Source organism: Carcharhinus amblyrhynchos, chromosome 10, assembly GCF_965287045.1.
Source record: "Carcharhinus amblyrhynchos chromosome 10, sCarAmb.v2.hapA, whole genome shotgun sequence".
NCBI lineage: Eukaryota > Metazoa > Chordata > Chondrichthyes > Carcharhiniformes > Carcharhinidae > Carcharhinus > Carcharhinus amblyrhynchos.
The window spans coordinates 69,906,552-69,928,622 of record NC_137333.1 but is presented as its reverse complement, the minus strand read 5'-3'; the positions used below and the strand labels follow the sequence as shown (position 1 = coordinate 69,928,622).

The 22,071-nt window shown below is 42.0% G+C and overlaps 1 protein-coding gene across 2 annotated transcripts in view; it reads right to left on the bottom strand.

Moving 5' to 3' along the window:
- mphosph8 (M-phase phosphoprotein 8) overlaps positions 1-22,071 on the bottom strand; it is a 61,896-nt gene that overhangs the window by 8,542 nt on the left and 31,283 nt on the right. For both annotated transcript variants that reach the window (XM_080197300.1, XM_080197299.1), the window contains exons 5-11: positions 19,535-19,786; positions 13,280-13,405; positions 8,055-8,143; positions 6,051-6,191; positions 4,533-4,619; positions 2,530-2,684; positions 1,444-1,598 (exon numbers count right to left, since the gene is read on the bottom strand). In XM_080197300.1, the coding sequence (XP_080053426.1) occupies positions 1,444-1,598; positions 2,530-2,684; positions 4,533-4,619; positions 6,051-6,191; positions 8,055-8,143; positions 13,280-13,405; positions 19,535-19,786 (1,005 nt within the window). The remainder of the gene's footprint in view (positions 1-1,443; positions 1,599-2,529; positions 2,685-4,532; positions 4,620-6,050; positions 6,192-8,054; positions 8,144-13,279; positions 13,406-19,534; positions 19,787-22,071) is intronic.

Here is a 22,071-nt window from a genome sequence, read left to right as displayed (position 1 = left end):
CATTCACTCCCCCCTATTTCTGGGCATTCCAATTGAGATGCAGAATTTTTAAGTCTTTGGAGCTGAAGTGTCCAGTGCAGTCCAACATCAGGGGATCCAAGAGTTTGAGGTGGTGTTTAATTCTTCTAACTTTTCCTGGGTAGCTATTCTTCTGAGAGAGTCCACAACCATCCAAAGTCTCAGATTTAAATCAGAGTTGCAGATGGTTCCATCTACAATGTCACTGCCCATCAGAAGTTTGAACTTCCTGGGCAATTATCATACAGTTCTTGCAGTGCTTAACCTCACACATACTCTGGGATTCCTCCCAAGTATCAACCCTCCGAGGAACATCTGAGCCTCAGCTCAAAAAGGCATCAATGGTCAGGGAGCCAGAAGAGGAGCTCACAACAGTAGGTGTTCGAGACTTTTGAAAATTTTCTCTTGGAAAACTTCACAAAGATGTTTTTTCATTGCAGCAAAGATAATTGAGGTGCGTTTGAAACACTGGGCCTGCTCTAAATAATTTAATGACAGGTAATCACAGCAAACCACTACTCTAACTGCTCAATATAGTCACATTTAATAACAGGTTTTAAGCAGCATTTTTTTTTTAAATGATAGGTGCGGAAATGGTCTATACCATTTGCCTTCCAAACCCATTATCTCTACCACTAGAACAGCAGCAGCAGCAGATGCAGTGGGAACACAACCACCTACAAGTTTGCCTCGAAGTCATACATCACCCTGACTTGGAACTCTTACTGCCATTCCTTCACTATCAACGAGTTAAAATCCTGGAGCAGCCTTCCTCACTAAAGGCTGTCAACAGCTTAACACCATTTTCTCAAGGGCAATTAGGGATGGGCAAATACTGCCTAGCCAGTAATGCCCACACCCCATGAAAAAATAGAAAAGGCCTGGTGAATGAAAGGAATTCATAAAGTTAAAGTGCAGTTAAGCCTTTTATTTTGCACCAAAATGTGCTTCTGACTACTTTAAATCTGTATTCCCCTCACTGAGAAAATTTAACAGGTTTAAATCACTGTGCACTCTTGTTTTAAGATTAAGAAGCTTGAAAGGAAAAGTTCAGAAAACGGGTTAATTTTTTTGAATATCTGATATTTACTTGAGATTCTCCTATCCACTCTTTCCAGATCAATTGTATTAAAGAGCTCCATGTCTGACTATCCCAGTTTTGAAGGATTAAATCCAAAATTTTGGCCTCAAATGTTTTGGTTTTATGTTTCTTCCCACACCCACCCACTGAAATGAGAACAGCCATTTTCATTATAGAAACCATGCTTAAAGTCAGAGGAACTAAAATCAAAAAATGAAATCTCTTTTTGATATTTTAGTGAGATCACACAAAGTTGCCCCCTAATATTTTTAGAATAGGTCAATGAAGTTACCCTATCCAGTAGGAGGATATTTTATATCTATATTGTAGTATACACAACTTACCTTCAACTGAACTGTGTTGAGGTTTATAGTTGAAGTCCAAAGCAAAGTCTGGTCCTTCACAAAGTCGGTGACAAGCGACTGGAAACACAGGCTCCAGTAATGACAAACGCGCTTCAAAGTAATCCCTGATTGTTTCATCCGTTACTCTGGATATGCTAGTCAGAATATTAAATTGTACATCCTGTAAGTTCTTAAATCCAAATAACCTCAACTTGCCAAGCTAAATCCTACATTTCTCAGTCTTTTTCAAAGATGTTTATCATGAAAAATACAAATCAAATAACACACTTACCTCTTAATAGCATGGTGCGGATTTATTTATTCCCGTGATCCTTCATGTGACTAAACTACTGATCTTAGCCATACTGACAGGAAATTACCCATAAGAAAATGAAGCAAAAAAATACTGAAGGCAAACTAAGTACCAGACTGCTGTTGGCATAAATCAAAACAACTGTGACAAGAGTCTGGATTATAAATTTCCCAGCTAGAGAAGAAAATGCAAGATCATAACAGACAACGGTCACATTCCTAAGAAAGTGCTGTTTGCTTTAATTTTCTTCCCTCTGCTCTGCATGCTTCCACACACCTACTAATCCTCAAGTACAGCCACAACCATTTGCAAATGGCAGCTTGACACTGTAGCTGGTTACTGTGTGAGGATTTCAAGCAGAGTTTTGACTACTTCAGAAGTTAAAATTAGCTTACTGGTTAAGTGCTGTTGGATCTGACAGTGGTTCAAACTTAATTCTAAGGGGTCTCTAGATCACATTCAGAAACCAGAATAAGCCAGAATACCAAAGGGACAAGTGGATATCAGAAACCTGCCGCTGACCAAAGGTTAACCTTGAATCTGTCAATCCTAGATGGTTTGGTTGGTTTCTCATTAGATAATCTGTTCCCCAGTATTATTAAATATTTGACCAAGACTGTTAAAAATACAAATATCCAGATATAATCAAAAATACCAAGCAGTATAAATACCAAAATTAATATGGATGGGCTAAAAAAATTAGACTTTTGAGATTGTAAAAATTCTAGCTACCTGAAATAACAACTGAATAACATTCTTGGTGATGCACTTACGTTTCCACGTGATTCTTTAGCAGATCATATATTAGAACATTATTGCTCTGTTTAGCATAGTATAGAGCATTATTCTGGTGTTTAGAAAGGATGCCACAGTCCGCACCATATTCTAGCAGAAGTCTCACAATATCAGCATTTCCTCTTTTGCAAGCCTACAAGAACAGAACACAAATGTTAAAGGCTCTGAATACTTAATTAATAGCTATTTAGTCTTTATGGCAAGGACAGGTTTCATCTTATTTTACAGCAATGAGGCTAATACTTTAATTTAGAGTCTTCTGATCTTTATGGCATGTAAATGGGGTTTCTGTCATACTTCAAAGTTACAGCAGTGCAGCAGAAGACAGAAGACATTAAAGACCATCATTGCAACCAAAAGGAATGTTTGATGACAAACTAGCATATCTTAAGCTTTCCCTTCCATCCTCACTTGATCTCCTTTTCCTTGTATACATGTTGCCTTTGACAAGTGTTACTTATAGTGACAGTGTCCACATCATGCACAAGATACCAAAGCTTTCCACCATCACCCTCAGTTTTACTACCTATAGAAAAGAATCATAGAAATGGTAACAAGCACAGGAGGCTGCTATTCAGCACTAGCTCAGTGTATGAGCCAGTCCAACACCCCTGCCTTTTCCCCAACTCCCTGCAAACTATTTTCTTACAGACAATTCCCTTTTCAAAGCCATGATTGAATTTACTTCCACCACACAGGCAGGCGATTCCAAATCCTAACTTGCATAAAAAATGTTTTTTCTCTTGTTGCCTATGGCAAAAGAAACAATGATCTTAAATCAACGTTCCCTGGTTCTCAACACTTCCATCAAAGGGAACAGTTCCTCCTATTCTGTCACCTGTTACTGAATACTGGAAAAAGCAATGGCACCTTATTTCTCTGCCTACCAAAATCACCACACGTATTTGCCATGGTTACATTATAGTCCTTGGCTGAACCAAATTATACAAAATTGCATGACTCTGTCTGAACTGGAACCAAGTTTCAATCCCATATGCCATCAGTCACCAAGACTGCCTACTTCCATCACATCAACTGCATCCACTCGTGTTATTTCTACAATGGTTGAAATCTTTGACAGTGCATTCGCTGCCTCCAAACTTGATTTGTGGGTGACTTCCATTAAGAAAAACTTCAATTCACCCAAACTTCCACTGCTCTCACCCCACACAACATCAGGCCCCTTGCATATCAACTTGCCATTAGTTTTCTATCCCACAGTGCATTTACTTCATAATTTTGTTTTACAAAGTCCTCCACCCTTCCTCATTTTTAGCTTTCTCCAGCTTAATGCTCAGTTTGTGTTCTTTAATCCACCAACTATGTCCCCATGCACTCCACGTCACCCTCCAAGATAAGGCTGATAACAATCTTGATGTTTTGGCCCTGGTCTGAATCTTTTATTGAACCATTTGGTTCATAGAAATTCTCTTCTTATAGAAGTCCCCTGAAAAATTCTCTTTTTTCCCTAACTGTTCAGAATCATTTTCTCCTTAGTGAGGAATCATGGAATTTGCCTGTAGGCTGAGCACAAAGTGGCAGTGGAATTAAAATGTACAGCAGCTTTACCTTCCCCAATACACCCCTACTCCAATCTGGATTTAGATCCTTCAGTGTGATAAATATTTTCCTGCTCTATTCTAAAGCTCAACTCATTACTAGGCCAGAAATTTTCAACACGTGCTCTCTACTTTTCTTCCAGGAAAGTACTCAATCTTTGTTCAGTACATCTTAACAGTTGATGACTGGAACAAGCAGATTAAGAGTCATATTTTTCTTTCTAAAACAGATTATCCAGTTTGGAAACACTGCAAAATACCAATAGCAGTTCACCTCATGAGAACTCTGGGATTATACTACTACTTGGAACAAAAACACAGTTTTCGGAACTCTTTGTTCTGTAACTTATAGCTTCATTCATGATATGAACATAACGCATCTGATAGATTTGGGTGATATCGCCAGAACAAGTTACATATACCTTCATTAATGCAGTTTCTCCACTGATCTGTTGAACATTGACTTGGGAACCTGCCTCCAGAAGAATCGCCACTGTTGTAAGATAATTCTAAGGAAAGACAAGGGAAAAAAAAAGATGTTAATATATTTGTGTGTTAAACATACTCATCTATTAATTATACACAGTTACATTTAATGAGTATGTGGTTAATGGGAACATTTGTTTGACGTATTCAGTTATAATAGCTATTTAATCGTCATCATCAGGACATGTTTCACCTTATTTTAGAGAAATGGGGCTATTACTTCTCAGTGAAGTTTTCTAGTCTTTGACATGTAAATAGGGTTTCTGTCCCACTTCCAGTGAAGTTATAGTGTTATAGTAGCAGAAAATCGAAGGCATTCAAGACCATGACTGTTATCAAACACTCCTTAAATTTCCTTTGGTCCTTACAACTCCAACTATTATATTCCACACAATATTTGACTAGCATGGGCTTTACTTGTAACCACACATACTAGTTAGAATACAGTTTTAACCAAGGTGCTAATCATGGTGGCAGTGGTTAGCACTGCTGCCTCACTGCGTCAGGGACCCAGGTTCGATTCCCAGTTTGGGTCACTGTCTGTGCAGAGTCTACACATTCTCCTCATGTCTGCATGGGTTTGCTCTGGGTGCTCCAGTTTCCTCCCACAGTCTGAAAGAAGTGCTGATTAGGTGCACTGGCCTTGCTAAATTCTCCCTCAGTGTACCCGAACAGGTGCCAGGGTGTGGCAACTAGGGGATTTTCAAAGTCACTTCATTAACATTGCAATGTAAGCCTACTTGTGACGTTAATAAATACACTGTATGCTTTAGCTTTTAGCTGAGTGTTCATTTCATACATTAACATCCATGTTCAGAAATGCAAGTACTCCTAATCTCAGACCTTGCTAAAGGTTTGAATATTTGACATTTGTCACCTGGTCCTCAACTAGCATCATTTAGGACTGGAGCCAGATCAGAATCACATTTTTCCTCTTTAAATACACACCAGTACTAACATCACATTCCAGAGCTTTCACATGACCACTGCAGAAACAGTAGTGAAAAGAAAACTTACAAATACGTAATGATTTAACCTCTCAATAATTTGATTCAGGAATAAAAGTTGAAGCTTTAGTACAAAGCTGTACAAGCAAGGAAAGTCCAGCTAATAAGCTGGATTTATAGCACATCAGCCAATATCATCATAGCCAAAATTAGATATTGAACAATTTCCTTCATTACTCTCAAACTTGACAGAAGAGAAGTGAAATATTTCATGCAAATATTTAATAACGATTGGTTTGGAAAAGCAGCAGATAAGGACACCAGTTAAATTGGGATTAAAAAATTACTATCAAAATCAAACTGCTACTAAATTCTACTTCCATTACAGGATTACTGAAATAAATTAATTGCAGGTCAGTTTTATTACTTATTTGCACATCAAAGACAAGAAAAGCACAAGTGATTCTAACTGCATAAATAACTAATAGAAGGAGTAGAAGGCACAACCTTCTCAGCTGCATGCATCAATGCAGTGGTGCCATTCTTCTGTCTGGAACTGATCTTCGCACCCTTCTTGATGAGCAACCTAAGAATGTCATCTTGCCCTCCAGCAGCTGCAAACATGACCAGATTCATTCCACTAGGGTCCTGTAACAGAGACAACATCCTAAATATGAAATTTTAAATGATCAACTGGATGACAATTCACCACCACCCCACCCAACTGATATCAGACATGTGGAGAAAATTAAAATGGGCCACGGGCCCATTTTCTTCAAATTTAACCAGATTTCACACTTCAGCTTCTCATTTTCTTCAACTGCTTGGATAAAGCTGACAATGGTCATCACTAATGTTACAAACGTTTGTGAACAGCAGTTTTAAAGCAATTCATTAAAAGCACTTGTATCTATATCACAGCATTAGGATGTTCCAAAACATTTTGCAACATGAAGTAGTCTTGAAGTGCAGTCACTATTCTAGGCAAGATGGCAACCAAACTGCACGCAGCAAATCCCACAAGTAGCAATGACCAATTCCACCTCCTCTCTACTACCGCTCCCCCACAATTTATGAGTATGTGAAGGATAAATATCAGGACACAAAGAATAACTCCCTTATTCTTCTTTGAAATACTGTCATGGGATCTTTAATATCCCTGAAACAGGTCAGTTACTATTTTTCTTCTCCTTGTGCTTACTTAGTAGATGAACACCAAAGTGCCAATCATGCATAAGGAATTAGTTAATAATGAAATACATAGGTCAATTTAAAGATCTGAGAAGTTTGTATAATTATCTAGTTGGAGAGCTCGTACATGAGTTGGTTACTTCCTCAGAACAAACGGAGACCAAATCTGAATCACGTGGAACAGTGCATCATTTTGCCCCCAGTGATGAATACAGAAAAACCTACCACAACCACTTAAGATGTACAACAGCAGTTTTCCAAAAGATGGCACAGCATTCCCTCAGGACTGTACATAACTGCTAGCCTGAGTTATGTGCTCGAATCTCTGGAATGGAACTTGAACCAACGAACTTCTGACTCAAATGATCAACTTTAACAGTTAAACCATCCTTCCACAAGAGGAAGTGATCATATAACAACGGCTGTTCTTAAAATTGACTTCCTTACTATGAAACTAAATTTGTTTCACAACCATTCCACTGCCACCTACCACAAAACTTCAGATGTAGGCAAACAATAAAATGGACACAAATGGGCATGATCTGAAGTTGCTATTAGTGATGCTATTTTCCTCTTGGGACCACACCATGAACATCAGATCATGGAGGCAAAAGCTCACTGGTGGTTTAAGACAAATCTGTGTCTTTCAAAGAAAAATCTACAATAAAGTACTGTGAGATAAAGTATAAAAATTAATTTTAATTTTTAATTCATTAATTGGCCTCCACTGTGCCATAGCCATTTTATAATTATAAGTAAGTATTCAACACATTCCATTTATACAAGTCTGTTAACTTAGTAAAAAGATCAAAAGGTCTGCACAGGGGCATAGCAGATTAAAAAATGACATTACACCAAAGTTAACTTTCAGAGAAGGAACTGATCCTTTGGTCAAATATTTGGATTTTAAATAGTGTCTTGATGGAGAAGAGCGCTGGAAAGAATTCCAGAGCTATGGCCCATTAGGCTGAAGGTTTGGCCGCCAATAGCAGGGCAAGTGGAGAGTACACAAAAGGCCAAAGTGGAGAAATGCCGAGCTACAAGGGCTTGGGTGAGTTTGAACCTGAGGATAACATTCATAGGAATGATTCTGAGGGACAGAGAAGTAAGTATATTGGGTTGGGAAAGTAAGTCATTGTATGAGATATTATAGCTACAACTGGATAGGCAAGAGCAGTGTCACTCAGATGGACACTGTACAGGTGTGATGGAGAAGGATGGTGTGGTCAACTTTGTCAAAGGCTACAAACAGGTCAAGATGGATAGCAGCAGAAAAGAATATATATGTACCTGAGGATTATCCTCTACATATTAACATACCTCTTGATCCAGATTATATTCTTGACCTGAATTTAGAGCCAGTTTTACAGTCAAGTAATTCCCACTTTTTACCGCATCACGCAACATACCTACAACATGAACAGATTTATAAAATCAAGCAGAAATACATGTAATCTGTTAGTGTCACATTTGCACTTTACTAGCTTAATTACATTAAAATTCTCAGTAAATTAAAGATGCTAAGAAATTGGGGCTTTAGGGAAGTGATGAGCAACTCGGTGCCTCTACAAAGGACAATGCAATTGTCAGCAATATCATTTCCAATGGGCATGCTCATGTTCAATTCATAATTATCAAAAATAATTTGCATTCCTCATTTGGTGTGAACACCTTAATGGTTCATTTTCCTCATTGTGGAGGAGTCTGTGCACAAAAAGCTGGACAATTCCAAATCAACCAATTACCACTTTATCAGCGTAGCCTCAATTCATAAAAATGATGGAAAAAGTGTTAGCAACAGTGCTATCAAACAGCACTTGCTCACCAATTACTGCTCATATTCAGCTTGGGTTCCACCAAGGGTACGCATTACAGCTTTAGCTTAAACCTGGATGAAACAGCTGAACTCAGAAGTGAAGCGAGTTTCAGCCCTTGACAGAGTGCATCAAGGCAGCAATTGTTCAAATGTGACATCATGGATCCTGAGCAAAACTGAAGCCAATGGGAATCATGAGAAAACTCTACTGGTTAGAATCATACTTAGCACAAAGAAAGATGATTGTTGGAGGTCAATCATCTCAGCCTCAGGACATTGTTGCAGGTGTTCCTTAGGATAGTGTATTAGGCCCAACTATTTTCAGCTGCTTCATCAATAAGTTTTCCTTCATCAGAAACGTAAGAAATGGAAATGTTGATGGTTGCAATGTTCAGCAACAATCATGACTCCTTTGATACTGAAGCAGTCTGTGACCATATGCAAAAGGCCTGAACAACATTCAGCTTGGGCTGCAAGTGACAAATAATATTTACACCATACAAATGCCAAGCAATGACCATCTCCAACAAGAGAATCTAAACCTCTGTCCATAACATTCAATGGATCCCCCAGTATCTTGAGGACTAAGAAATGGAACTGGACCAGCCATATAAACGGAGCTGCTACAAGAGGTCAATGACTGGAACCTCTATCAAATGACACCCCCATCCCCCAATTTCTACCAGGCACAAGTCAAGAGCGTGAAAGAATATTTTCCACGTCTCAATGAACGTTGGTCCAACAGGTTCGACACCATCAATGGGTGATTGGTACCACCTCTAAAATACATTCCCTCAACCGTTGAAGCACAGCTTCAGTAGAGCAGCAGCAAGATACACAAGAACATAAGAAATAGGAGCAGGAGCAGGAGTAGGCCATCTAGCCCTTTGAGCCTGCCCTGCCATTCAATAAGATCATGGCTGATCTGTCATGGCTCAGTTCCACATTCCCACCCTCTCCCCATAACCCTTAATCCCCTCGCTTATCAAAAACCCATCAACCCGCGTCTTAAAAATATTTAGCGAGGCAGCCTCCACCACTTCAACGGGCAGAGAATTCCAGAGATTCACCACCCTCTGAGTGAAGAAGTTCCTTCTCAACTCCGTTCTAAACCTCACCCCCCTTTATCTTGAGGTTGTGCCCCCTAGTCCTACTGTCCTTTCTGAGCGGGAAGAGTCTCTCCACCTCTATCCTATCCATCCCGTTCATCATCTTATACGTCTCAATGAGATCTCCCCTCATTCTTCTAAACTCTAACGAGTACAAGCCTAGTTTATTCAGCCTCTCCTCATAGCTCAACCCCCTCAACTCCGGTATCAGCCTAGTAAACCTCCTCTGCACTCCCTCCAAGGCCAAAATATCCTTGCGTAAGTGCGGTGACCAAAACTGCACACAGTACTCCAGCTGCGGCCTCACCAATGCCCTATACAGCTGCAGCAAGACCTCCCTACTTTTATATTCAATCCCCCTCGCTATGAAGGCCAGCATCCCATTAGCTTTCCTGACCACCTGCAGGCTGGGTTTTTGCGACTCATGCACAAGGACCCCGAGGTCCCTCTGCACCGTCGCCTGCTGCAGTTTTTCGCCACGTAAGTATAGTCCTTCCTACCATTATTCCTACCAAAGTGGACCACCTCGCACTTGCCAACATTAAATTCCATTTGCCAGTTCCTGGCCCATTCACCCAGCCTATCTAGATCCTTCTGCAGACTCTCCACACCCTCCGCGCAATTTGCCGTTCCACCAATCTTGGTGTCATCAGCAAATTTCAACACCATACACTCGGTTCCCTCCTCCAGATCATCTATATAAATGGTACCTTGTCAAACGCCTTCTGAAAATCAAGAAAGACCATGTACCATTTACATGCACAGCAGCAACTTGCCACATATCTTTCAACAATATTCTCTAAGCCCATGTTCCCTACCACCTGAAAGGGCATGGACAGCAAATGAAAAGGAACACTGCCAGTTGCAAGCTCCCTTCCACGTCATGCATTACCCTGTCTAGGAGCTATCATTGCTGGATCAAAATTCTGAAACTTCCTACCTAACAGTGCTGCGGGAGTTCCTGAACCAGATGGATTACTGGAGCAGCCTCAAAAAGGCAATTTACTATCACCTTCTCAACGGCAATTAGGGCTGGACTTACAAGCAATACCTACAAGCTACGAACAAATATATTTCAATTAAAATGATCAAATAATTTGGCCTACACTCACCATCTGATTTGAAATAGAACATATCAATTCCCTTAGTAAGCTAAAATGTACTTCAGGCTGAAGTGGCATGAGCCTGCTTCAGCAACATCACACGATTTTAACATTGTTTGATATTTGAGGCAAGGTTAAAGAAAACAACTCGGAATCTTCTTTTACTTAGACACCTACAAAACAGTATTTGAGGTTGGAGACACTTGGATAAATATTAGTCACGCTCTATATTTACACTGATTTTTTAATAAATTATAATGGAGAACTTGTATAGGAGCAATGGTCTACTTAAATTTTATGGCTTTATCTAATCAATGCAAGAGTTAATGGCAAGTTCAAGAATGCACATAATTGTGGTTTGACGTCTAACATTTTAAGCATCGCTGTCTCCTGTTATCAAAATAAGATATTGACCGCTGGTCAAACTCCGACATTTTCAACTAAAGCAGAAAAATAGTTTTTGTATAACTACTCAAGGAATGATATTATTCTTTACACAATGCCACAGCAGACCCAAAAGATGTTAAAATAAGTAGATGAACAGATTTTAAAAACTCATGCCAGTCTCTATTTTTCATTATTTAGATTAATTTTCATGTATGCCAGATATCCAGACTATAATTCATATAAGCATTAGCAAATTCCCAAACTAATTTCTGATTATAACCTATAATTCAAATGGGACTTTGTAATTACAAGTTCACTATTGATTGTTATGCAAAGTATAGCTCAACCAAATTACTCAAGCATAATGATATTGCAAGTGGGCTCTAAGGCTGAACTTGTTTATAGCTAAACTAGTTTAGTTATAGTCTAGTTTATAGCTAAACTAGCACTAAATATAAAAAAGGACAGTAAAAGTTTTTACAAATATATAAAGAGAAGGCTGGCTAGAGTGAATGTTGGACCCTTAGAGGATGAGGGGGGATTTAGCGGTGGGAGATGAGGAAGTGGCTGAGGCTTTAAATAAGTTTTTTGCCTCGGTCTTCATGGAGGAGGACACAAATAGTTTGCCAGATCTTAAAGATAGAAGGATGGTAGGAGTTGAGGGTCTGAATGTGATTACTGTCACTAGAGAGGTAGTGCTTGATAGACTAGTGGGACTGAAGGTGGACAAGTCCCCAGGACCGGATGGAATGCATCCCAGGGTTCTGAAAGAAATGGCAGAGGTGATAGTGGGCGCCTTAGTAATTAATTATCAAAATTCGCTGGATTCCGGGGAAGTGCCAGAAGATTGGAAAACGGCTAATGTTATGCCGCTGTTTAAAAAAAGATAGCAGACAAAAGGCAGGGAATTATAGGCCGGTTAGTTTAACCTCTGATGACGGATTCTAGCCTTTTTCCAACTACAAAGAAGAGATAGCAAGGCGCCTGATTGGTTTGATCGAGCAGACGCAGCATGGATTCGTTAAGGGGAAGTTGTGTTTGACAAATTTATTGGATTTCTATGAGGATGTGACTAGTGTGGTAGACAGAGGAGAACCAGTGGATGTGGTGTTTTTAGATTTCCAAAAGGCATTTGATAAGGTGCCTCATAAAAGGTTGCTACAGAAGGTTAGGGTGCACAGAGTTGGGGATAAGGTGTTAGCGTGGATAGAGGTTTGGCTGTCTAATAGGAAGCAGTGCGTTGGTATCAATGGGTGCTATTCTGGTTGGTGGTTGGTGACTAGTGGAGTGCCTCAGGGATCAGTGCAGGGGCCTCAACTATTTACCATTTATATAGATGATCTGGAGGAGGGGGCTGAGTGTAGGGTGACGAAATTTGCTGATGACACGAAGATAAGTGGAAAAGCAAATTGCGTGGAGGGTGTGGAAAGTCTGCAGAGGGATCTGGATAGGTTAAGCGAGTGGGCGAGGACCTGGCAGATGGAATATAATGTTAGCAAGTGTGAGGTTATCCACTTTGGCAGAAATAATAGTAGGAGGGATTATTATTTAAAAGGCGAAAAGCTGCAACGTGCAGGGGTTCACTAGGCTGATACAGGAGATGAGAGGGTTGGACTATGGAGAGAGACTAAATAGACTGGGTATGTACTCGTTGGAGTTTAGAAGGATGAGGGGGGATTTTATAGAGATATAAGATAATGAAGGGGATGGATAGGGTAGAGGTAGAGGGATTCTTCCCGCATAAAAAGGATAGTAGGACTAGAAGGCACAGCCTCAAGATAAGCCGGGGGCGGGGCGGGGGGGGGGGGGGGTCGGGGAAGAGCAGTTTAGATCAGAGTTGAGGAGGAACTTCTTCACTCAAAAGGGTGGTGAATCTCTGGAATTCTCTGCCTGTTGAAGTGTTGGAGGCTACCTCGCTAAATATGTTTAAGTCACAGGTAGATAGGTTTTTGACAAACAAGCGAATTAAGGGTTATGGGGAGAAAGCAGGAAAATGGAACTGATCCACGTCAGATCAGCCATAATCTCATTGAATGGCGGGACAGGCTCGAAGGGCTAGATGGCCTACTCCTGCTCCTATTTCTTATGTTCCTATTTAAAAATAGACAAAATAATTTCATTGATACTCACTATTAGTGATTGTTTTGGGTGCAGAAATCAAGTCTTCGCTTCCATCCAAGTGTTTTTGGAAATCTTCCAATGTCATCCAATCAAGTTGTAGGTCCACACCCAACTTCAGCATTTCCTGTTTTCCATCTAAATATTAAAAATGGTTAAGATTAAAATTAACAGCTCTCATGTAACAAAAATGGACCTTTGCATTACTGTACAAGGTATCTTGTACAAGTTTCATGACCAATAAAGGACTGTTGCTAAAGCTAACGGGGTATTAGATTGTGTTGAGTCCAGCAAAATTAAGGGCAAAGTTCCATCATTATACACGTCCTTGCGCAGGCCACACCTTCAGTATTGTGCCCAGATTTGGTCCTCTCACATTGAGCACTTTTTCCAAGTATCGTGCACTGATGGCGAACTATGAGAATGATTTCTGGTTTGAATAACGTCAGATAGGCTTAAAAGCTCGATCTATTTGCTCAGGAGCGGTGTAGACTTGAAGGTGACCCGATTGTTGTTGACAGAATGCTGAACTGCATGCCTGTTGATACATTACTCCGACTTTATGGAATTGAGACATTCAGGAAACGTGTTGAGCTAACAGATATATTCCTGGACAGGTTTTGAATATAAGTTTTGTTCCCCCATACTGGCTGAGTTTTCCATTTTTCCCAGAAGAAAAAATGACTGTGGGAGCTGGCAGGAGGTATCTGATCATACAAACCAACCATGAAATCATAGTGATTATAATGTAGAATTAAGCCATACTTATGGTGATTGACTGGCACAGTGGTAATAGTGGACCAACAATCCAAAGGTCCAGGCTAATGCGCTGGGAACATGGGTTCCACCATAGGAGCTGGTAGAATTTAAATTCAACAAAAAATCTGGGAATTAAAAGCTAGTCTTGGTAATAGTGACAGAGGCAGCACTTGACAGTGTGGCAACAAGGAACCATAGCAAAGCTGGAATCAATGCGAATCAGAGAAAACACTCCACTGCTTCAAGACATAACTAGCACAAAGAAATACTTGTGGCTGCTGGAGGTCAGTCACCTCAGTCCCAGGACATCACTGCAGAAGTTTCTCAGCCGCTTCATTGATAATCTCTCTCTCTCTTCCACCACCACGCCACGCCACCCCCCACCAACACACATACCACGCCGCCGCTGCCGCGCCGCCCCGCCCCCCCCCCCCCCCCATCATAAGGTCAGAAGTATGATGTTCACTGATGATTGCACAATATTCTGCACTGTTTTGGACTCCTCAGGTACAGAAGGAGTCCATGCCCTTGTGCAGAAAGATTTGAACAACATTCTGGCTTGGGCTGGAAAGTGGCAAATATCATTAAATGCACACAACTGCCAACGTATGACCATCTTCAACAAGAGAAAAATCTAACCAACTCCCCTTAACATTCAATGGCATTACCACTACTGAATCCTCATTAACATCCTGAAGGGTTACCACTGACCAGACACTTAACTGGATTACCTATATAAATATTGCAACTACAGTAGTCGGTCAAAGACTAGGAATCCTGTGTCAAGTACCTCACCTCCTGACTCCCCAAAGCTTGTCCTTCATCTACCAAGCACAAGTCAGGAGTATGATGGAATACTCTGCTGAATGAATGTAGCTCCAACAACACACAAGCTCATGCCGTCCAGGACAAAGCAGCCATTTGATTGGCACCCATTCAGCACCATCCACCGTCCATGCACGATGATAGCAATGAGTATCTTCTACAAGATGTAGTGAAGTAACTCATCACGGAGTCTCTATGGGTGGAACAGCAAAGGGTCAATAACTTTGCTGGGTGTTTTCTATAGGCTGCCCAATAGCGACAGGGAAGTTGACATGCTGATAGGAAACAGATCCTAGAGAGATGTAGTAATAACAGAGTTGTCGTGATAGAAGACTTTAATTTCCCAAACATCGACTGGAATATCCCTAGGGTAAGGGGTTTGGATGGGGAGGAGTTTGTTACGTGTGTTCAGGAGGGTTTCCCCGACAGCACGTGGATAAGCCTACGAGAGGAGAGGCTGTACTGGTGCTGGCTAATGAACCGGACAGGTGTCGAATCTCTTGGTGGCAGAGCATCTCAGGGATGGAGATCATAATTCTATCTCCTTCACGATAGCATTGGAAAGAGATAGGATCAGGCAGGCTAGGAAGGTGTTTATCTGGAGTAAGGGGAAATATGAAGACATCAGGCAGAAAATTGGACGAATAAACTGGAATGTGTTGTTATTGGGGAAAAGTACTGAAGGAAGGTGGCAGATTTTCAAGGAATGTTTGTCTGGAGCTCTGCACGACAATGCTCTGATGAGACAAGGAGGTTTTGGTAGGACACAGGAACCGTGGTGCACAAAGGTTGTGATTAACCTAAACAGGAAGAAAAGGCGTACAAAAAGTTCAGAGAGCTAGAAGATATTAAGGATCTAGAGGAGTATAAGGCTTGTAGAAAGGAGCTTAGAAAGGAAATTAGGAGAGCCAGAAGGGGGTCATGAGAAGGCCATGGCGGGTAAATTAAGGAGACTCCCAAGGCGTTCTACAAATGTGAAGAGTAAAAGGATGAGAAGTGAAGGGATAGGACCTATAAAAGGTGAAGGGGTAAAAGTCTGTGTGAAACCGGAAGAAATGGCAGAGGTGCTTAATGAGTACTTTGCCTCAGTATTCACAGTGGAAAGTGATCTGGGAGGTTGTACTACAGGTTTGTGGCGGACTGAAAAGATTGAGTATGTGGACGTTAAGAAAGAGGATGTGTTGGAACTTTTAAATTCTATCAAACATAAGAACATAAGAAATAGGAGCAGGAGTAGGCCATCTAGCCCTTCGAGCCTGCCCCGCCATTCAATAAGATCATGGCTGATCTGAAGTGGCTCAGTTCCACTTTCCCGCTTTCTCCCCATAACCCTTAATTCCCTTGCCTACCAAAAACCTATCTACCCGTGTCTTAAATATACTTAGCGAGGTAGCTTCCACCACTTCAACGGGCAGAGAATTCCAGAGATTCACCACCCTTTGAGTGAAGAAATTCCTCCTCAACTCCGTTCTAAACTGCAACCCCCCCCCCCCTTTATCTTGAGGCTGTGCCCTCTAGTCCTGCTGTCCTTTGAGCGGGAAGAATCTCTCTACCTCTGCCCTATCCACCCCCTTCATATCTTATACGTCTCTGTAAGATCCCCCCTCATCCTTCTAAACTCCAAAGAGTACAAACCCAGTCTATTCAGCCTCTCTTCATAGTCCACCCCCCTCATCTCCGGTATCAGCCTAGTGAACTTCCTCTGCGCTCTTTCCAAGGCCAAAATATCCTTGCGCAAGTGCGACGACCAAAACTGCACATAGTACTCCAGCTGCGGCCTCACCAGTACCCTGTACAATTGCAGCAAGGCCTCCCTTGCTTTTATATTCTATCCCCCTCGCTATAAAGGCCAGCATCCCATTTGCCTTCCTGATCACTTGCTGCACCTGAAGACTGGGTTTTTGCAACTTGTGCACAAGGACCCCAGGTCTCTCTGCACCGTAGCATGCTGCAGCTTTTCGCCTTTTAAATAGTAATCCCTCCTACTATTATTCCTGCCAAAGTGGATAACCTCACACTTGCTAACATTGTACTCCATCTGCCAGGTCCTCGCCCACTCGCTCAGCCTATCTAGATCCCTCTGCAGACTTTCCTCACCCTCCGCACAATTTGCTTTTCCACTTATCTTTGTGTCATCAGCAAATTTCGACACCCTACACTCAGCCCCCTCCTCCAGATCATCTATATAAATGGTAAATAGTTGAGGCCCCAGCACCGATCCCTGACTCCACTGGTTACCAACAGCCAATCAGAATAGCACCCATTGATACCAACTCTCTGCCTCCTATTAGGCAACCAATCCTCTATCCACGCTAACACCTTACCCCCAACTCCATGCCCCCTAACCTTCTGAAGAAACCTTTTGTGCGGCACCTTATCAAGATAGATAAGTCGCCGGGACCAGATGGGAAGTACCCCAGGTTACTGTGGGAGGTGAGGGAAGTGATTGCAGAGCCTCTGGCGATGATCTCTGCATCGTCGATGGAGACAGGAGAGGTTCCAAAGGATTGGAGGATTGCAGATGTGGTTCCTATTTTCAAGAAAGGGGACAGGGATAGCCCAGGAAATTACAAACTGGTGAGTCTGACCTCAGTGGTTGGTAAGTTGATGGAGAGGATTCTGAGGGACAAGATTTATGAGCATTTAGAGAAGTTTGGAATGATCAGAAATAGTCAGCACAGCTTTGTCAAGGGCAGGTCACGCCTTACGAGCCTAGTTGAGTTCTTTGAAAATGTGACTGAACACATTGACGAAGAGCAGTGGATGTGGTTTACATGGACTTCAGCAAGGCATTTGATAAGGTCCCCCTTGCAAGACTTCTTGAGAAGGTGAGAGGGCATGGGATCCAAGGGGCTTGTGCCTTGTGGATCCAGAACTGGCTTGCCTACAGAAGGCAGAGAGTGGTTGTGGATGGGTCTTTTTCTGCATGGAGGTTGGTCACCAGTGGAGTGCCCCAGGGATCTGTTCTAGGACCCCTGCTGTATGTCATATTCATAAATATCCAGGTCACAAATATCCCTCCACTTCCTCATCCAGGTCAAGGGATGGGTTAGTAAGTTCGCTGACAATACAAAGGTTGGTTGTGTTGTGGATAGTCTGGAGGGATGTCAGAAGTTGCAGTGTGACATAGATAGGATGCAAGACTGGGCAGAGAAGTGGCAGATGGACTTCAACGTGGATAAATGTGTAGTGGTCCATTTTGGCAGGACCTATGGGATGAAGGAGTACAATATCAAGGGTAGGAGTTTTAGCAGTGTTGAGGAGCAGAAGGATCTTGGGGTCCAGGTCCACAGGACTCTGAAAACAGCCTCGCAGGTGGAGGATGTGGTCAAGGCAGCATATGGTGTACTGGCCTTCATTAACCGAGGGACTGCGTTTAGGAGTCAGGAGGTAATGCTGCAACTTTATAAGACCCTTGCCAGACCCCACTTGGAGTACTGTGCGCAGTTCTGGTCGCCTCACTACAGGAAGGATGTGGAAGCTATTGAGAGGGTGCAGAGGAGAGTTACAAGGATGTTGCCTGGATTGGGAGGCATGCCTTATGAAGATAGGTTGAGGGAGCTAGGGCTCTTCTCCCTGTAGAGACAAAGGTTGAGAGGCGACCTGATAGAGGTTTATAAAACATTGAAAGGAATAGATAGGGTGGATTCGTGGAGGCTATTTCCCAGGGCTGAAATGGTCGCTACAAAAGGACACAGGTTTAAGGTGTTGGGAAGCAAGTACAGAGGAGATGTTAGAGGTGAGTTTTTCACTCAGAAGGTGGTGAGTGAGTGGAATCGGCTGCCATCGGTGGTGGTAGAGGCGAACTTGCTGGGGTCTTTTAAAAGACCTGGATGAGTATATGGGATTTAATGGGATTGGGAGTTACAGATAGTTCTATGGCCTGGTAGGTATGGATGTGATCAGCGCAACTTGTGGGCCGAAGGACCTGTTTGTGCTGTAGTGTTCTATGTTCCTGCTACTGCAGTTTACAAACCCCCAACCTATCCCATTTAGAATAAGGGAAGGTGATGCACATAAACACCATCATCCACAGTTCTCCTTGAAGCAACATACCGTCTTGACTTGAGAGGATATTCGCCATTCATTGCTGAATCAAATTCTGGAACTTACTTTCTAAAAGCACTGTGGGTATATCTACACCACATCAACTGTAGCAGTTCAAGGCAGCAGCTCACCACCACCTTCTTAAGGGCAATTAAGAATGGGTAATAAATGCTGGTCTAGTGACAAAAACACTACACCACTGCTTTGAAAGAGACCCAGGATAATGTTCTGGGGACCTGGGCACGAATCCTACCATGGCAGATGATAAAATTTGAATTCAATGAAAATCTGCAATTACAAGTCTGCTGATGACCATGAAACCATTGTCAATTGTTGCAAAAACTCATCTGGTTCATTAATGCCCTTGAGGAAAGGAAATCTGCCATCCTTACCTGGTCTGGCCTACTTGTAATTCCAGACCCACAGCACAGTGGTTGACTCTTAAATGCCCTCTGAAGTGGCACTGCAAAGTCACTCAGTTCAAGGGCAATTAGGGATAGGCAATAAATGCTGGCTCAAGCAGCAGCCCCCATATCTCATAAATTAATAGAAAATAATCTTAAGGATGAGAAGGCTGATAGGTCAGTCATTTCATAAGATGGCTTTTCTCAGCAACAAATACAAAACTATGCATACCTGAATTCTCCTCAGTCTGAGACATAGTATCAAGAACCTCTTGGGTTTCTTCAATTGCATTCTGCACTCTGGAATCATTATCCTCTTTTGTACTTTTATCTTTTTGTACCTGCTTCTTCCCTTTAGTTTTGTTCTCCTCAAATTTAGATTCGTGGAAAATTGTGTCTTCTTTATTCTCCCTGTTCTCATCATCATTTGCATCAGAGAAGGGAATCAGGAATTTGTCGAAAAGGCCCTTTATCTCACGATCACCTATAAAGCAAAAGGACAGAAACAGAGTAAGTAGGCAATACTAATTGAGTGAGGTAAGGGCATTATGCCTCAACTCAGTCAGCCATTAACTTAGCCGCAGCCTAGTGCAAAAGGAGGTCATTCATCCCATTGAGATTGCACTGACCACAATCCTACCAGGCTCTATTCCCATAGCCCCACATATTTGCACTGCTAGTCCCTTGACATTAAGGGTCAATTTAGCAAGGCTAATCAACCTAACCTGCACATCTTTGTACAGTAGAAGGAAACTGGGGCATCCAGAGGAAACCCATGCAGACATGGGGAGAATGTGCAAACTCCACACAGAGACCTGAGACTGGAATTGAACTGTGTCACTGTTTCAGGTGTTGCTTTCTCTGGTGAATGTTGTTATCCTGAGAAATCCACATGCAGCTGAGTTTAAGATAACATTATACCATTATGATGATGATTCAGATGGAGTTACTAAACCATGCAGCTCCTCGTGGTAACAATTTTTCTTAACTGTTTTTTGGTATTGTAATTTTCCCAGAGTCCTGTGAATCTTGGACTTGAAAATTTTTACTGTGTTCAAAAAGTCAATGAGCTGCCAATTAACACACCTGTTTTCCACTTTCTAAAGTGGAGGAGGAAAAGAAACAAAGGCTGACATTCCAGGAAGACAGACACCCTGGGAGGAGATCACAATTCACTCCCACCAACTGAATTATTCTAAATGGTATAGGTTGGGGGTTTGTAAAGTTTGTAAATTATCCCTCCTCCAACTGAGCATCAAGGTCATACCAGGACCTGTTAGAGGATCAACATATGCAAGAACCTCGCTTCACACAGAACAGCAACTGGCCAATTTTGAAATGACTCAAAGACTAGAAGCTGCAGCCTACATCCCATAGAGTGCATCAATAGAGATCAAGGTCACCAAAAAATGTCACTTTTAATTTCTGGCTTCAGGTAGCTCCAATCACACACCAGATATATCTGCAATGACAATAACAAGGTTGCACCTTGAATACATTCATTAACAGGAAAAGATTCCACTCATTAAACTTGCAGTATGTCCGTGATGCACCTCAATGCAGAGAATCTGAGAAGCTGCCAGGAGATCATGGGGTGATAATCTTTTTATAGTGTCTCGCTTAGAGCTTCACAGAGTCAAAAGGAAGCTTCTGAGGTTATCCACTTTGGTAGAAATAACAGTAGGAGGGATTATTATTTAAAGGGTGAAAAGCTGCAGCATGCTACAGTGCAGAGGGACCTGGGGGTCCTCATGCATGAATCGCAAAAATTCAGTCTGCAGGTGCAGCCGGTGATCAAGGCGAATGGAATGTTGGCCTTCATAGCGAGGGGGATAGAATATAAAAGCAGGGAGGTCTTGCTGCAACTGTACAGGGCACTGGTGAGGCCGCAACTGGAGTACTGTGTGCAGTTTTGGACCCCTTATTTGCGAAAGGATATATGAGGGAGGGAGTACAGAGAAGGTTCACCAGGCTGATACCAGAGATGAGGGGGTTAGCTTACGAAGAGAGATTGAATAGACTGGGCCTGTACTCGTTAGAGTTTAGAAGGACGAGGGGGGGGATCTTATAGAGACTTACAAGATCGTGAAGACGCTAGATAGGGTAGAGGTAGCGAGATTCTTCCCACTTAGAAAGGAAAACAGAACTAGCAGGCACAGCTGCTAAATAAGGTTGAGGGGGGTGGAGTTTAGAGCAGAGTTGAGGAGGAACTTCTTCACGCAAAGAGTGATGAATCAATGGGCAGTGAATTCCAGAGAAGTGGTGGAGGCCACCTCGTTGATTATATTTAAGTCACAGGTAGAAAGATTTCTGAATTTCTGATAGACAAGGGAATTAAAGGTAATGGGGAGAAAGCGGGAAAGTGGAATTGATTCACTTCAGATCACCCATGATCTTATTGAATGGTGGGGCAGGGTCAAAGGGCCAGATGGCCTACTCCTGCTCCTATTTCTTATGTTCTTATAAGCTCCCTTAGAGTTGCTGAACACTTGATTGCTCCTACCTTCAGAATTCCTTCTTCCCCCATCCAAAAAAAAGCAAATTAAGATAAGCAGCTCTCAATCATTTGTGACCAATCCCTGTAGGGCTGTGATTGCAAAGACTGAGTGTCTGGTGAATCTGGTGAAATGTCACCAACCTGAAACGTTAATTTCATTTTTCTCCACAGTTGCTGCCCGACCCGTTGAGCATTTCCAACATTTTCTGGTTTTATTTCAGGTTTCCAGCATCCATAATATTTTTCTTTTGTAGCCCTGGCGTTTAATACTT